The sequence below is a fragment of the Tamandua tetradactyla genome, chromosome 19 (assembly GCF_023851605.1).
Source record: "Tamandua tetradactyla isolate mTamTet1 chromosome 19, mTamTet1.pri, whole genome shotgun sequence".
Lineage (NCBI taxonomy): Eukaryota > Metazoa > Chordata > Mammalia > Pilosa > Myrmecophagidae > Tamandua > Tamandua tetradactyla.
Genome location: NC_135345.1, coordinates 1,464,896 through 1,480,570, shown reverse-complemented (window position 1 = coordinate 1,480,570; position 15,675 = coordinate 1,464,896). Strand labels below are relative to the sequence as shown.

Below are 15,675 nucleotides of genomic sequence, written 5' to 3'. Positions count from 1 at the left end.
CAAGAGGCCTACATGGCCTGGGCTCAGCCCCTGCCCCAGACACCTGCCCATCCTGCTCAGAGTGAAAGCATCACTGGTGCTAGCTGCCTGCGCTTAGGCACAACCCCAACCTCTATCATTACCCCATGCCTGGGCCTCAGGACACCTGGCTGCCAGGAGGCTCGGGGTGAGTCTGGGCCCACGTGCACACCTGCCTGGGGCTGCTTGGGCAGGCCTGAGAGGTCAGCCTGCCAGGAAGCGAGGGCTGGAGGGACCGCTGTTGGCACAACACAGCCTTCCTGAGGAGGTCACAAGTTCTGGTCTGAAAATGGCTTACCTGCTCCCCATAATCACTTCTGTTCCCAGGAAAGAAGTGTCCTGACAGCCCTGGTGTGTTAGTTGACAAGGCAGTGCTCTTCCCACAGCCACTAGACACCTCGGCTCATTTCTCAGCTCACCCCAAGAGCAGGGTGGCATCGGGCCTGGCCCCCAGGGACAGGGGTCTGGAAGCTAGGGGACCCTCAGCACCCCCCAGCTCGGTGTGGGAGCAGAGGACCCCTCTCCCCTTCCCCTGTGTGCAGGTGGTTGAGCTGATCGACAAGGAGGACACACACGTCTCCACCAGCCAGGTGGCCGAGATCGTGGCAACGCTGGAGAAGGAGGGGAAGGTGGAAGAGAAGGAGAAGGCTAAGGAGAAGGCTGAGAAGGAGGCTGTGAAGGAGGCTGTGGAGGCGAAAAACTAGCCGGTTCCTGGTGGCAGCTCTTAATGTGTCTGGAATAAACCCAAAACTTCTAAGATCCAAGTCATTTTTAATTTCCCATCATTCCATGAAGACTCAGTCAGTATGGAGCCCCTGCACCCCGCCAGCGAGTTGTGCCTTTGGACCCACGCCGTACGTCGCGGCCCACGGCGGCCCAGCAGCGCCCTTTCCCTGGGAGGAGACAGCATGGGCGCCCCTGCGCCTGCCCGTCCCTGACCTGTGGACCTGGCACCTGGTGTGACTGCCCATGAGGTCTCGTTGCACGCGTTTCCAAGGTCGGGAATGGTGACTCTTGAGAAGAAAGTCCACTCACAGCCCGCCTGGCTCCTGGCAGACCCCGTGTGTAGTATGCAGTTGGAGACCCTAGCACAGCTAGTGTGTGAGTAACTGAGTGTTGAGGTTTGAGGAATGTCTCCAGCCCGGACTGCTGGATTTGATTTTGCCTGGGTGATTGGAGCAGTGGGCCCCGGCCTGGGGTGCACCAGCCACTTGTCCTGGTGAACACACTTGTGGGTACCAGATCCTGGAGGCCGTGTCCCGGGCATGTCTCAGCCCCAACAGCAGTCCTATGTGCTTTCCCAGCACAGCCAGCACATTGCATCTGAAGCTGGCTGGCTTTCTGGGGTTTCCTGAGACCCAGCCCACTCAGAGGGGCTGGGGCAGGGTGGGTGACAGCCCACAGCATCACGTCCCTTGGGGCCCTGGCTCAGATCCCTGGCCCCTGTGGAGTAAGCAGGGCCCACACTCCCGCCACTGGGGAGCACAGGCACCATCGTGTCCTGAGAGCAGCCAGGCCCCTGTTGGAGCAGGAGACACCTGGGCATGGCCTGGCAGCCAGCACGCTGGGCTTTGGGGGCTCCAGTGCTAAACAGAGTCGGGGGCCAGTTCAGCACCTTGGACAAGAGTGGCCACATGCACAGAGCTGGCCCAAGCCTGGGGACTGGGTGTGGATGGGGACGGGAGGGTGCACAGCATGTCAGCACTGGGAGGCCCAGGGGCCCGGCCGGGCTGGGGTGTGCGTTGCTGGGGCTCGCAGCCGCATGCCAGGTCGCAGCTCTGGGCAGAGTTGGGTCCTGCCAGCGGTGGTCTTCTCAGGGGGCGGACACAGGGACCTGCAGGCACAGGGCAGGGGCAGGTGGCCTTGGCAGCACTCATCCACACCATGCAGCGTGTTTGTAAAATAGGAGTAAGATGAATTCTCAGAGGCAACCCTTTGTAAAGTAATGGTTGGATCCTAAAGGTTTTAAATTTCAGTTATTTGAGGGAAAAAATATGTTTTGGATGCTTAATTTATAAATTACTTTAAACCTGTTTTAGTTGCCTGCTCTTCTATCATAAAATCGTATGTCATTTGAAAAGCTTTTGTAGCTGCCAGAGGTACCCCTTCAGTGGCAGGAGTTCACTCCCCAGTTGCATGTTATTTGGGGCTCAGTTGGAGGGTGGGCGGCAGCTGCTCAGCAGTGCCCCCTCCTGCCACTGTCCACAACCACTACTGCCTGAAGTTGGGTCCACTCCGCCACCTGCTGTGTCTGGAAGGACTGCTCGACTGCTCGCTCCCTTCTGGAGGGCCCAGGGCAGCACCTGCAGCTTTGAACCCCAAGCCGGAGCTGCTCGTCTCAGAAGTTAGGAGAAAGGCCAAGGTTTTGTGGGTGCATCCCTTCTCAGTGCAGCAACATTGGCTTTCCCGCCTCACTTTCTGTCTGGTTCTGTTGTACCAAATCTATTGCAGCTGAAAAGGTTTCCAGATGCAGGTATGAGAAATGGTGGTTCCAGAAATAAGAGCCTTCTGTATTGTAAGCTGCAGCAAGGCTCTGTTTCGGCCGCAGGAGCTGGTAGGACACCGGCCCAAGCTGCCCCAGGATTTTGAGAACACATCTCCTTTCTCCGCCTCGGTGCCTGCTGCGTAAATGGGACAGAGCGTGTCGGCAGGGGCCCCCCAGCGTCACTCTGGGCCTTCAGAATCTGCTCTCCTCACAACTGGCAGCTTGGTGGGGAGGCGAGTTCTCGGCCCTCCCAGACCCGCCCGCAGGTCCTCTGTCAGGCTTGGCCGAGAGCCTCTGCCCAGGCCATGTGGAAACACCTGACTTAAAAATAGTACTTCTATTCAAATATTGAATTCATGTTCCTGTAGCAGCTCAAGTTGGCATTTCTGATGTGGGTTGGTGACACATGAGAAGTAGAGATGGGAGATGTCATAGTCATGCAAAAGGGGGAGGGGTCTGCAGGTCAGGGGACCTGGCACCCCTGGGGAAACCCCTCCTGTGTCAGACGCAGCGTCCACCTCCTTGGGTTCCCATGACATGGCCAATGCAGCCTGCTGTGTGCTTCCTGGACCCCCAGGGGTGTAAGGTGACATGAAAGGCACAGCCGGTGGGGCCTTTGCTTTAGTCAGTCTGAGTGGACGCACCCTCCAGCCTGACCAAGCTGTCCCCACCCCCAGCCCTGGCCGGGCCTGAGGCCCCAGAGGATACTGGGGACAGGAGCCAGATTCCTGGGGGGCCCGGGACCCTGGGCGATTCCATGCCCAGCGTGGCCTACTTTTTTACAGACTCAGAGGGCCCCTGGGGAGGTGGGGGACCCAGCACTGCACAGGCTGACCCCTGGTGCGTGGTCAGACCCGGCCCAGCCAGCCCAGAGCTGACATGGGACCCCACTTAACATCAGGGCACCAGGAGAAGTACCGGCCCTGGGAGGTGAGAGGCTGCAGCTGGCTTCAGAGGGTGTTGGGGAAGGGAGTCTTTGAGGGGACATGCCAGCCTTTCCTTTCAGCCTCACTGCATCCCCATCCTGCCTGTGGTGGCCTCTCCTTGCTGCTCGACCCTCCTCACCTGGCTCTCTGCCTGCCCACACCTCCCTTGGGCTCCATGACGGGACCAGGCTCCTAAGTGAGCAGGAAGGATGGGGTGGGCAGCTGTGTGCTTCCTTGTGGACTCCACGTGCACAGCCGCAGGAGTGGACAGGGGGCTGCCTGCTCCGACTGCCTTCTGGAGCGCCCCGGGCACCCAGATTGTGATGCTGGGGGCTGGAGGAGTTGGCTCACACGTCCCTCCTCGCGGGCCTGCCCTAGACCCCGGGGACACAGGCCCCGTGGCTGGGAGGGCAGCTGGGGGCTGGAGCCTCCCTCACAAATCGTTGGAGAGCTTCCCATGCCGGGAGGGGCTGTGCGGTGGGGCTAGGGCGGAGTGAGCCCGAGAGAGCCCGGGGCCTTCTGGAGCTCTGTGGGGAGACAAGGCTCAAGTCTGCAGGGCCCTCCCTGTCTAAGCTGGGGGTGGAGAAGTACGGGAAGGGTGAAGACGAGAACTGGATGCAAAAAACTGGATGAGCAAAACCCTATGCTGCTTGGTGAGGTGGAGAAAAGGAAACCTGGCTTGCCACCATCAGAGGTGATTCTCGTGTCACATTTCTCACTGTGGAAACGAGAAGCGAAGGGGAAGGACGTCGGGGAAGCTTTCCTTCGGGAGAGTGCCAGCCGTCGGCACCCCAGCGTCAGCCTGGATGCACATCAGAAGGAACCTCCCTCCCCCAGGAGTCCTCCGGCGTCCCCACAGAACCCTGCAGCCACAGCCGGCAGGCGGGGCCTTCCACGGGACGCTGGCCTGGCCTCTGCAAAAGGCCAAGACGAGACCAGTCGCCAAGGCAGTGCCTGACCGGGGGGATCCAAATTCAGAGAAGCAGCCGCGTGCGAGGCTGTGGGGCGGCGGGGGAGGTCCCGCTAGGGAAGGCGCATTTGGGTCTGTGGCATCATCCCCCGTGCACTGGGGCTGAAGCGGGCGCAGGTGAGCAGGGCCGGGGCCACGGGAGGAGTGGGCGGGGCACACCTGAAGTCCACCGTCCTGACACCCAGCAGAGGGGCGCCCAGGTCCCCTCAGTCCCGGCGAGCCCTGCGTGGACCCCATGAAGAGCGCCTGATGCCAGCCCAGCTGCCCAGCAGACCTGGCACAGAGCGGGCACTAGAGGGCACCCCTGGGCCGTGCTCCGAGCTGCGGGGTGACCCAGGAGGGCCTGGGGGCGGGAGGGGGGGTTGGCACAAGGGCCAGGGGTGAGCACCGCCCCATGGCCCCGTCCTGTACTGGCTACCCCCCACCACCACCGACCCCGTGGCCCCGCACCAGCTAGGCCTCAGCTCCCACAGGGGCCCCTGGGCAGGTAAGAGCAGCTGGGAGGGGGGGTGGCGGCAGGGTCTGCAGAAGGGCCAGGCTGGGCCACGCTGGCCCAGGTGGCCCTCACAGCAACAGGCAGCATTGCCCACCACCCCTTCCCTCACCTGGGAGTGAGCCTGGCGGCAGGAAAAGGGGGTGAGGGGGTGACCCATCCACCCCGCTGGCCCCAGGGCTTGCAACCAGAGCCAAATCCCTTCCTCTAGGAAGTCACCCCAGACTTGCTTCCCACAGGGCGGGGTCCTGCCATGTCTCTGACCCCATCCTGCCCGTCTGGCCGCTCCCTCGGGGTGGACATGGAGGAGACGGGCTGGCCAGATGTCCACACCTGCCCAAAATGCCCAAAGGCAGAGGAGCCGTGGAGCGTGGAAGGGGCCGGCTGGGGCAGGGCTGCGGCCACTGGTGTGGACAAGACACAACATCCCCCCCGTCCCACCCTGCTAGCAAGCTCTGGTTTGAACGAGGGGCTGGGGGCATGGTTTACAAGTGGTAAACCACAGAACAGCCGCCCCTAGGACCCGGATGGACCCACGAGGGGCACTAGGAACCTGCTGTCCCCAGCCCACCCCACAGGCAGCCACGTCATGGGGTCACGACGAGGGAAGGCCTCAGAGAAACCCTTCTGGGCAGCACCAGGCCCCCAGTGGCTGACCCCCCGGCCCCCTCTGGGGTGGGAACCCTTAAAGGGTGGGGGGCCCAGGCAGCCAGTCCCTTGGAGAGCAGCATCCCACCGGAGCCACTGTTTCCTCAGCTCCCAGGTGCCCTTCCTTCCCTGGGGGGCAAATGCTAGGGCTGTTCAGCAGCCCAGGACCCCAGAGCCACGGGGGCAAGAAGGCAGAGGGCAGATTTGCAGCAGTCGGCGCTCTTTATTTTTCCACGCCCACTTGCCAGGGTGACAAAAGCATGGTCTGCTGGTGTGGCTCCCCCCCACAGGCACAACAAGGACAGAGACCGCCCCGAGCCCCCACCCTTGCTGCCCCGCCAGGGCCCGGTGTCAGCACCAGCAGGGGCTCAACTCAGCTCACAGCCTTCTCACCCAAGAGCCGAGTGGCAGCAGGCCAGGCCGGAAAAAGTCTAGAAGCCTTGCACAAGAGATGTTAACACTACAGCAAATACGTCTTGTAAAAACTCAATAAATTATAGATAGATAGATAGATATAAACTCGTGACATCTAATGACGTCTGCACCTGCGCGCGGGGCCAGCCCCCTGGCTGGAAACTGCCCTGTGCCCGGGTCTTGCAGCAATTAGAACTCGTATGAAAATACCAACTTGTTTTGAAAGTCAAAAAAATAAAATCTCCTAAAGGAAAACCCTGTAGAAATCTAATTCCCCTGCAATAAAAGGCCAAAAGAAATAAAAAGATGCTCACCGGGTCGCCTCGGATGAACCACTCTAGGCGGCGGGGGCCAACTCTGGCCTCGGGCCCCTGTGCCCAGCACAGCCTTCTCGGTGAATCCCGTAACCCTCTTAGCTGTTAATAAGTTAAGACTTAAATCTCTCTGCCACTCAGCTGGCTAAATGCCACGAGCATGGCATGGACAGGGGGCCTGAGAGCCGATAAATAGCTTTACAAATATACAGATCCAATTACAATTTTTAAAACAAAACTGCAATGCTGGGGAAGCCCCCTTGGCTCCTCAGCTTGCCTCAGCGTTTGTCTCCATCTGCAAAGCCCCCACCGGGTCCCCGTACCCTCAGCCCGCTCAGGGTCCTGCCTTCTTTCCCCACATAGATATTATATCTCTATATGTACGTATATATATCATATACACGGCATCTATTTATACAAATGTACACTCGCTTCTGGATCGAACCTTCCAGAGAAGTTACAGGTTTCTGCCTTCAGGTACCCGTAATGCCCGTCTCCAAGGAACTGGTGGGAGTGGGGATCCTGGAGGTGGGGGGCTGGGTGCAAGGTGCCACGCGGGCAGGAGCCCAGCTCGCCCGAGGAGCTTCCCGCAGGCTCAGCTTGTGGCAGTTGGAGGGGCTTGGCCCACCCCGGTCTGCACCTGTGGGATAGCCACAGGGGACGAGAGCCGGGCCTGCGGCGGTCTGTCTAGCTCCCCAAGGGGCTCTGCGGGGTGCGTGGGCCCCCTACATCCCACACCCTGTTCCCCCAAAAGCAGCAGCCTCAGGGCTGCAGGCGCAGCGGGCTGTCATGGAGCTCGGGCACCCCAAGAGGACCCCAGCACCTGGGGACCACAAGCACACTCTCTCACACGCGCACACACACAGATCTGAAGGTTCTGTCTGTCCTTCTGTCCATCCAGTCTCGGGCCCAGGCTGGCAGGCCCCAGTGGTCGACAACGCCCGCGGGAGCAGCAGCAAGGGCAGGCTTGCAGGGCTCGGCCTGGCGGGCAGCACCCTCATGTCCGCGGGCCCCCCGGTGGCAGCAGGTCATGGGTGAACACGGAGTCATCCCCCGAGGAGCCGGAGCTGGGCGTGTCCTGGCCGCCAGGTGAGTACTGCTCGAAGGGCACCGAGAGGTCCAGGTACTCCTGGGGGGCGGGGGACCGGTCAGCACTGCCCCCCACTGCCCACCACCCCTGCAGGCCCAGCCTCCCCCAAGACCCCCGCCTGCAGGTGCCGGGGACGGGGTAAGTGCGGGGCCCGGAGCCTGGGGAGCACTCACGTCGGTGGACGTCACGGCCAGGACACGGTCCAGGTCCTCCACCAGCTGCTTGAAGGTGGGCCTCTGCGACGGCGCAGCGTGCCAGCACTCGCGCATGATCATGTACCTGCGGGGCGGGGGCACACTCAGGGTCCCGCGGGGGCTGCCCAGCGCAGGGGGGCAACGGCGCGGCCCTGAGGAGGCACGGGGGGCTCACAGGTCGTGCGTGCAGTTGGCCGGCTTGTCCATGCGGTGGCCCTCCTTCAGCAGCTTAAAGAGCTCCTCCACGGGGATGCCGGGGTATGGGGAGCCTCCCAGCGTGAAGATCTCCCAGAGCAGGACGCCAAAGGACCAGCTGCGGGGGGGGGGGGGGGGCGCACCCGCGGTCAGCCCCCACAGTCCCCGCAGCCCCCCTGGCGCAGCCCCCACGGCCAAGCCTGGGACCCCGACAGGTGGGCGCACAGGGGCGGCCCGCACAGCCCCCCAGGAGCAGTTCCTGCAGCCGGCCCACACGCACACATCGCTCTGGTGGGTGTAGACGCGGTCGAACAGGGCTTCGGGCGCCATCCACTTCACGGGCAGCCGCCCCTGCGAGGAGAGAGACTGGCGCTGGTACGGGGACCCCAGGCGCGGCCCCCCCCCCACCCCCCCGCCTCTGCCCCTCGGACCGGGGGCTCACATTGGTGGTTTTCTTGTAGTAGTCGAGGTTGTGCACGTCGCGGGCCAGGCCGAAGTCGGCGATCTTCATGACGTTGTCCTCAGTCACCAGCACGTTGCGGGCAGCCAGGTCCCTGTGGATGCACTGGGGGCCGGGGGTCTGAGCTAGGCCCCACCCCCGCCCGCTCCTCCCCCCCCGGGGGCCCGCCCCACCTGCCCACCTTTTGGGAGGCCAGGTACTCCATGCCGCGGGCCACCTGGTAGGCGCAGGACACCAGGTCCTTGAAGGTGAGCTGCTCCTCGGGCAGCCGGCAGGTGTCGAAGGAGTAGTCCATGCCCGGGGGCCGTCGCGCCCGCAGGTACTCCCGCAGGTTGCCCTTGGCCGCGTACTCCACCAGCACGTACAGGGGCCCTGCGGCGGCCACGCGTGAGCAGGGCGGACCCCGTGGGTGGACGCGTGGGCGACCCCGTGGGCGGCCCCCGCGCCCCCACGCCCGGCTCCCCGCGCCCCCCCCACCCGCCCCGGCCCCCGCACCCACCGCCCTGCGTGCAGGCCCCCAGCAGGTTGAGGATGTTTTTGTGCCGGCCGATCATCTTCATCATCTCCATCTCCGACACCAGATCCGACAGGTCCTTGTCGGTGGCATCGTCTGCGCAGGAGCATCAGGGCGGGCGTCAGGCAGCCACGCCCCCCGCCAGTCGCGGCCACGCCCCCACTGGCCGCGGCCACGCCCCCCACCAGTCCCGGCCCCGCTCGCCGCCCCCTCACGGGCCCCCGGCCTCACCCTTCAGCATCTTCACAGCCACAGTAACGGGCTTGGCAGCCCGGTCCTTGTCGATGCCGATGGCCTCCGCCATGACCACCTGGCCGAAGCAGCCCTCCCCGAGCGGCTTGCCCAACGTCAGCCTGGGGGGAGGGGCAGGGGGCGGTGAGCGCTGGGCACAGCCGCCACCACCGGGAAGCCCTCCAGGCTGGCTGGGTCCCTGAGGCAAGGGCACCACCCTGCCCAGAACCCCGAGAGGGGGTTCCTCACACTGGACCCCACCCCAGGAATGTCACTCCCCGTGCAGCCTCCTCCCCACTCCACCGTGCGGGTCCTCAGGGTCCCCAACCTGGCCCTAAGCAGGCGCTGCCCGGCAACTACCCCTCACCCCACGGACGCCCCCGCGGGTCCCTGCCTTTGGCGCCCACACTGACCGGGCCCGGGACAGCTCCCACTTGGGATCGGCAGGCAGCTCGAGCTCGGACACATTGGCCAGCGTGGGGCCCTCAGCAGAAGACAGGCGGGCCAGGCGCACAAGTGGTGTGTTGGAGCTCATGGACGCGTTGGACTCCAAGGACACCTGCTTGGGGGGGCAGGGCAGGTTGGTGCCAGGGGCCCAGGCAGGGGGCCCTGTGCCTGCACAGAGCCAGACTGAGCCGCAAAAGCTGGGGCGCAGCATCTGTGCCGCGTGGGACACCCACCCGGCCGAGGGACTGTGTCCCCTAGCCGGGCGGCTGGCAGGGCAGGGCGGCTCGGAACCTGGTATCTACTTTCTGTTACCTGTCGCTTGAGTGGGAAGCGGGACACCTTGTGCACGGCGGGCGAGGCGAGGCCCTTCTTGGGGGGGCTGCGCAGGCGGCAGAGGGTCACGGCTGCCACCACCAACGTGAAGAGGGAGAAGCCCAGCCCGTAGCTGAGGACCCCTGCGTACACGCTGCCCGCCTCGTCGGCCTCCACCAGCTCCTCCTCGGCTGCAAAGACACCGCATCGGGGGCCTGGCCCGCAGGGCAGGGGGCTCGGGCCCTGGGGGGTTCAGGGTTCCTGGGGGAGTGACCGAGGCCTCCACCCGGTCTTGAGAATCCTGTGACCAGAAGCACCAGCGAACCAGGAAAACAGACCCGGAGCAGAGGGACCCAGCGAGCACAGCATCCCCACCGCCACCAGGCACCCAGGCAACCAAAGCCGCCGGTGTGGCCATCGGGGGCCCGGCCGAGGTGCACGGTGGGCTCTGGGGGAGCCATGCCGACCTCGTTCCCACGCCAGGCGTGAGCCGGGCCTGGGGGCCAGGGGCCGGGCTCCTTGCTCGGCCGGCGGCTTGGGTGTGCGGGCAGCCCACATTCTGGCCCAGAGTGGGCGCAGCAGCGGCAGCGCAGCAGAGGAGCCAGTACCTGGCAGCACCACCAGCCACGCAGAGTGATGGGAAAACCCGATAGAATTGCCCGCCAGGCAGGTGTACTCCCCCGCGTCCTCAAAGGTGACATTGTGCAAAGACAGCACCTCCAGCTCCTTGTCGGTGCTGTTGGCGCCCGCCGTCTACGAGAGAGCAGAGAGCGCGACAGGTAGGCCAGCGCCCGCACCGCCCCGGGCCACCGCCGCCGAGGCCACCGCCGGTCCGCCAGGCTGCAAGGGAAACACTGCCGCCACCAGCACCACCACGGCGCACCATGGCCACCGCGGCCTCCTCCTCCTCGTCGGCACGAGCCCGGAGCCAGGCCCTCCACCGGCGGGTCCTCTGTCCCAAGAGCGCGGCAGGCGAGCGGCCGAGGAGGCAGCATGCGGGTTAGCGCAGGGAGCGGGCACAGGCAGGCGGGCAGGTGGCCAGACAGACAGACAGACGGGGGCGAGCAGGCAGTGCAGCCAGGGGCTGGAGACGGGCAGCAGGCAGGAAACGCACGCTCGCGGAATGGGGTGCGGCTGCCGCTGCGTGCTGGGACGTGGGGTGGGGGACTCAGCGCCAGCCGCGGGGTGCGAAGCGGGGCAGCCTCGCACCGGTGACGGGGGCGCAGCGCTCGAGGCAGCCGCGGCGGCACGCTCAGCCGCAGGAGCGGGAGATGGGCACGTGGGCAGGGCGTCAGAGCCGGAGCACGGCGAGCCAGGCAGGCGTGGGACAGAGTCGTTACCTGCTTGGGGCCCGTGAACGCGCAGCCAAAAAGCCTTCTCGGCCACGCCTATGAAATTGGTGGCTCGACAGAGGTACTCGCCCCCGTCCCGCTCTGACACAGCGGCCAGGCGGAGCCGCGCGTCGGCCTCCGCACTCTCACTGATCCACGACTGCGGGGACAAGAGACGCGGCTCAGGCGCCCCCGCAGCCCGGCCGGGATCAGGGCAACGTGCGGCCCCGGACCCCAAGACCCTCAGCCCGGAGCAAGGCCGACGGGCTAGCCGGGTGGGCTGCCTGGAGGAGGAGACTTGGGTTCCGTGGCCCACTCCCGCCCCCATCGGCCGGCTTTGTCTGCAGACGGAGGTTTCTCTCTGGGCTGAGTGTCGTGACCACCGGAGCCCCATTCCCACCCCCAACCCACCCCCGCGCAGCTGCGGTAAACAGGGCAGCTCAGGGGCTGCAGGCGGGTACAGTGGCAAGTCCCTGCCACGCTTGCCCACAGCCAACACTCTGGGAGCGGCCACCCCGTCTCGGCACCTGGATGCTGCTGCACGGGCCCCTGCCTTTCTCCGCCCTGGGCCCGGCTCTGGCCCCAGACCTCCAGCTGTGCCATCCGTGCCTGGCGGGCTCCAGCCGGCCCACGGGAGCAGGCGGGGGAGCCGAGGCCCTTCCCCGAGCCAAGCGCGGCCTGGGGCCCAGAGCAGGCTGGACGGCGGCCCCCCACCCCCCAGCCTGGCCCCCGGCCGCCCGGCTGGCAGCGGCGCCCACCTTGAGCACGGTGACGTAGGGCGTGCCATCGGGGCCCACCTTGCTGCCGTTCACCTCCACGTGCTTGAGCCACTGGATGTGGGGCTGCGCATCGCTGTACACCTTGCAGTGGAACTCCACGTCGCTGCCCAGCACCGCCGTCTGGTTGGCCGGCAGCCCCGCCTGCAGGATGGGCCGGTGCGGGGAGCGCTCTGCGGGGCGGAGGGCGTGAGCGCCGCTGCCTGCACAACCCCTGCCGGCCTACCCGCAAGGGCTCCTGTCAGCCCAACCACCTGCGAGCCCACCTTGCCTACCCACCTGCACACTCACCTGCGAGCCCAACCACCGGCACACCCACCTGCCAGCCCCTCCACGAGCCCAACCTCTGAGCCTCCCTGCCTGCCCACCTGTGCACCTACCTGTGCACCTACCTGCCCTCCTAGCCACCTGCCCACCCACCTGCGAGCCCGCCTCCCCCCTCCCGCCTGCCCTGCCCGCGCTCCCGCCCGCCCTGCGAGCCTCACCCAGCACGTCTAGCGTGTACGTCTGCTGAATGCGGCCAAACTTGTTCTCCACGACGCAGGTGTAGTTGCCGCGGTCGGAGGGCACCACACTCTCCATGACCAGGCTCCACTGCTGGTGCCGTAGCTGCAGGGCCACAGCGGCGGGGGGGTGGGCACGCGGCCGAGCGGGCGGGGGGCACATGGGCGGGGTCGCCCTGGGCCCCCACGAGCACCCACAGCCAGGCCTCACCTTGATGCCCCCAATGCGGTGCTCGCCGCGAAACTCCCTGCCGTTCTTGAGCCAGGAGATGGACGGCGTGGGGCTGCCGGCCGCCGGGCAGCGGAAGCGGACGGTGTTGGCGGCCGGCACGGCCAGGAGCTTCTTGTCCATCCGCTCAGGCCGCGTCCAGTAAGGGGCCCCTGCTGGGGGAGGAGATGTGGCCACTAAGTGGGGTGGGGCGAGGCAGCCTCCTGTGCCCCTTGGGTCCTGCCCTGCTGTACAGCCTCAGGTCGGTGCCTCTCTCCCTGCAAGGGGCGAGGGTGGCTTTTCCTGGGCTGGCAGGACCTGGAGCCCCCCCTCACCCCAGCATCCCAGGACCGCCTCACCCGCCTCGGCACGAGGCGGGGACCCGGGTCATGTCGGCTCAGGCCCTGGTTACGCAGTCCAGCTAGGAGCGCGTGCCAGGGCGGGCCTGGGACCAGCGGCCACGGCAGGTGAGCTGAAGCCGCCACCGAGCCGGGGCCCTGCAGGTACGGCGTCCACGGCCAGAGCCCCGCGAGTACCAAGCCGTCCCCTGCGGTGCCCTAGGCCAGGCCAGCACTCATGGGGGCTCGGGGATGAGGGCGTCCTGGGGGACCCACCCCATCCCTTGCTGGGTCCAGGACGGCGGCCACTCCCACCCTCACGGCCCAACTGGTTTTTCTTCTTCCTCTGGGCTGGGCTGTGGGGCTGCCCACCCCCACACCCCCTGTGCACCCCTGCCCCGCCCCTCCATCCCCGGCGTCCTCTCTCAGTTCCCTGCAGCTCCAGCCGGACTGGTCCCTCCAGGCCCACTCTGGGGATGTGTCCACCCTGCCGGCAAGTCCCTGAATTGTGACTGGAACCCCTCCTCCCGTTGAGTCCACCCAGGCCGACCCTCTCGGCTCCCCCAAATCCGGCCACCCCAGTGCGGTTCCAGGCCCAGACCTGGGTGGCTATGCTCTGGCTACACCGCAGCCCGGCTGCTCACGGACCCCCCTGGCCACCGGCCTCCTGCTGGGCTGTCCTGCCACCCCTTAGGGCTGCACCCACTTGCCCATGCGGCCCACAGGGTTGGGGGCCTGTTGAACCCATGCACACCCCACCCCCTGCTCTACCCACACCTGGGACAGCTGCCAACATCCAGCCCGAGCCCTGGCCTCCCGGCCTGCACGTAGGGGCCCGCGCTCCAGGGGGCACCTGTGGGCTCACCTGTGTCCTCCGCCTCGTCCTCACTGTCCTCATCGTCCCCTGAAGATGGAGTGTCTGCAAGGTGGGAGGGCAGGCGGCGTCGGCTCCAGGAGCCCTGTTTCCCACCACCAGCCCCGGTTCGCAGACACCACTTCCTGGGGAGGCCCCACTGAGCTGGACCCCCAGGGCAAAAGGGAGGGCCCTTGCCCCTCCTGAGGTCCCCCGGTCCCCCGAGGGGCCCGGCACGGCCCCCACCCCGCCCGGCAGCTCACCGGTGACCCGCACAGCGAAGCGGCACAGGATGCGCCGCGGGAGCCGCAGCCAGCAGCCGTAGGTGCCCGCGTCCTCGAGGGAGGCGTTGAGCACGCGCAGCCTCTGCGGCCCCACCAGGATGCGGTCGGATGGCTCCAGCCCTGCCCCGTCCTTGACCCAGACTGTGGGCCCCGAGGGTCCGCCGGGCGGCGGGCGGCAGCTCAGCTCCACGGCATCGCCGCTGCCGAACACCAGCTGCTCCTGCTGCCCGGGCCTGGCGCCCGGGGTCTCTGCGGGCGGGAGAGCGGCTCAGGCAGGGCCCCCCAAACAGCCCGACAGCCCCCGGGGGACAGACAAAAGAGTGGCCACAGCAGGAGGGCCAGGGGCCCAGCGAGGGTGAGGACGTGCGCCCAGAGCTGCCCCCCAACCCCAGGAACAGGTCAGCTCAGGGTCCCAAGCGGCCCGGCGAGGGCTGGGCCACCGGGGTGTTCAGCGTGGCCAGGCGGCCTCTGTCTCAGCACAGAAGCTGCCACTGTCCCAATAAAACTCTGCACAGCCACTGAAATCGGAATGCTATCATTTCCACTCACAAGAAATACTGTTATTCTGAAACCACCTGAGTGTGGGGTCCCTCTGGGCACACAGCTGCACAGAAGCAGACGGCATGAGAGTGGGGGGCACTTTGCAGACCCCCAGCTTAGACGGAAAAGCATGGTGGGGGTCTCTCCAAAACAGCTCGGGCCCAGAGAAGGCCCACCCAGCGCTCTATGGCCTCGGGGGGCGGCCGTGGCAGGGAGCCTTGGGGGAGGGGGCCTGGAGCAGTGCCCCCCACAGCAGCCCAGGAGGCGTGCTCAGTGCAGGACGCCCTGTGCTCCGGCTGGCTGGAGGCTGTGTGTGGCAGAGCCCGTGTGCACACTCAGAGCCGTGCGGGCCGACAGCTCAGCAACGCCCACTCCAGAAAAGGGATCAAAGCCAAAAAGAATCAAAGGCCAGCCGGGAGCTGCTGGGCAGCTGCCCACGGGGGCTCAGGGCTACACCCACCGAACAGAGCAGGGCACCAAGGCTGGCCAGGGTTCGAGCAGCCAGGGCTGGGGGGCAGAGCTGTGCCAAGGCGCCCTGGCTGCCTCCTCTCAGGGCCTGGGAAGTGGGCTGGGGGGTCTGCCGCCAAGAGCCCCACTCCAGGCCAGGCTGCCCAGCCCCCAAGGGGCCACCGAGGCCCAGGGATGTACCGCTGTGGGGCCCACCGTCACCCCCGACCTCCCTGCCAGGGCCAGACAATGGGCAGGGGGCAGCCTGGGCTCAGGGCCCAGCATGGGGGTGGGTGGCCCGCAGGCAGCCTCCTCCCCCAGGTCAGCCAGGCCGGTGACCCTCACTTGTCATTCTGCTGCCGCGTGGCCTAGATTCAAGGGCCCACACCGTCCCGTGGTGCCCAGCCCGCTGCCCCTACAGCCCCGGAGACCCCACAAGGCCACGTGTACCCAGGGAACCCGCAGCCCAGGGCCTACCTCCCAGTGGCCCAGTGGTCAGGGGGCTCTGGTCTGACCTCCTGCCCTCCCACATGTCCTGTGGGGACCACCCAGCGCCGGGTGCCATGGACCCCCCAGAAGGCGGAGGCCAGGCTGGTGGTGGCAGCCTCAGGCCCAGGCCCTGGCCCAAGGGCAACATGCGGCTGGCTGGGGCCTGGTCTGGGCGGGCGGCAGGGCGGCCGTGGA

At 66.3% G+C, this 15,675-nt stretch overlaps 2 protein-coding genes across 2 annotated transcripts in view; one reads left to right on the top strand and one right to left on the bottom strand.

Annotated features, from left to right (window-relative positions):
- LETM1 (leucine zipper and EF-hand containing transmembrane protein 1) overlaps positions 1–2,051 on the top strand; it is a 103,295-nt gene extending 101,244 nt beyond the window's left edge. The window contains exon 14 of the mRNA XM_077136217.1: positions 561–2,051. Coding sequence (XP_076992332.1) covers positions 561–722 — 162 coding nt within the window. The 3' untranslated portion in view covers positions 723–2,051. The remainder of the gene's footprint in view (positions 1–560) is intronic.
- Positions 2,052–5,431: 3,380 nt separating this feature from the next.
- On the bottom strand, positions 5,432–14,041 carry FGFR3 (fibroblast growth factor receptor 3). The gene is made up of 16 exons (XM_077136216.1): positions 13,984–14,041; positions 13,733–13,786; positions 12,533–12,705; positions 12,304–12,427; positions 11,801–11,991; positions 10,320–10,464; positions 9,712–9,902; positions 9,366–9,514; positions 8,953–9,074; positions 8,707–8,817; positions 8,389–8,579; positions 8,190–8,312; positions 8,028–8,098; positions 7,728–7,865; positions 7,532–7,637; positions 5,432–7,397 (listed from the first exon to the last, which is right to left on the bottom strand). Exons 3-16 carry the CDS (start codon positions 12,671–12,673, stop codon positions 7,266–7,268), a joined length of 1,935 nt encoding a protein of 644 aa, XP_076992331.1. The 5' UTR covers positions 12,674–12,705; positions 13,733–13,786; positions 13,984–14,041; the 3' UTR covers positions 5,432–7,265.
- Positions 14,042–15,675: the final 1,634 nt, after the last annotated feature.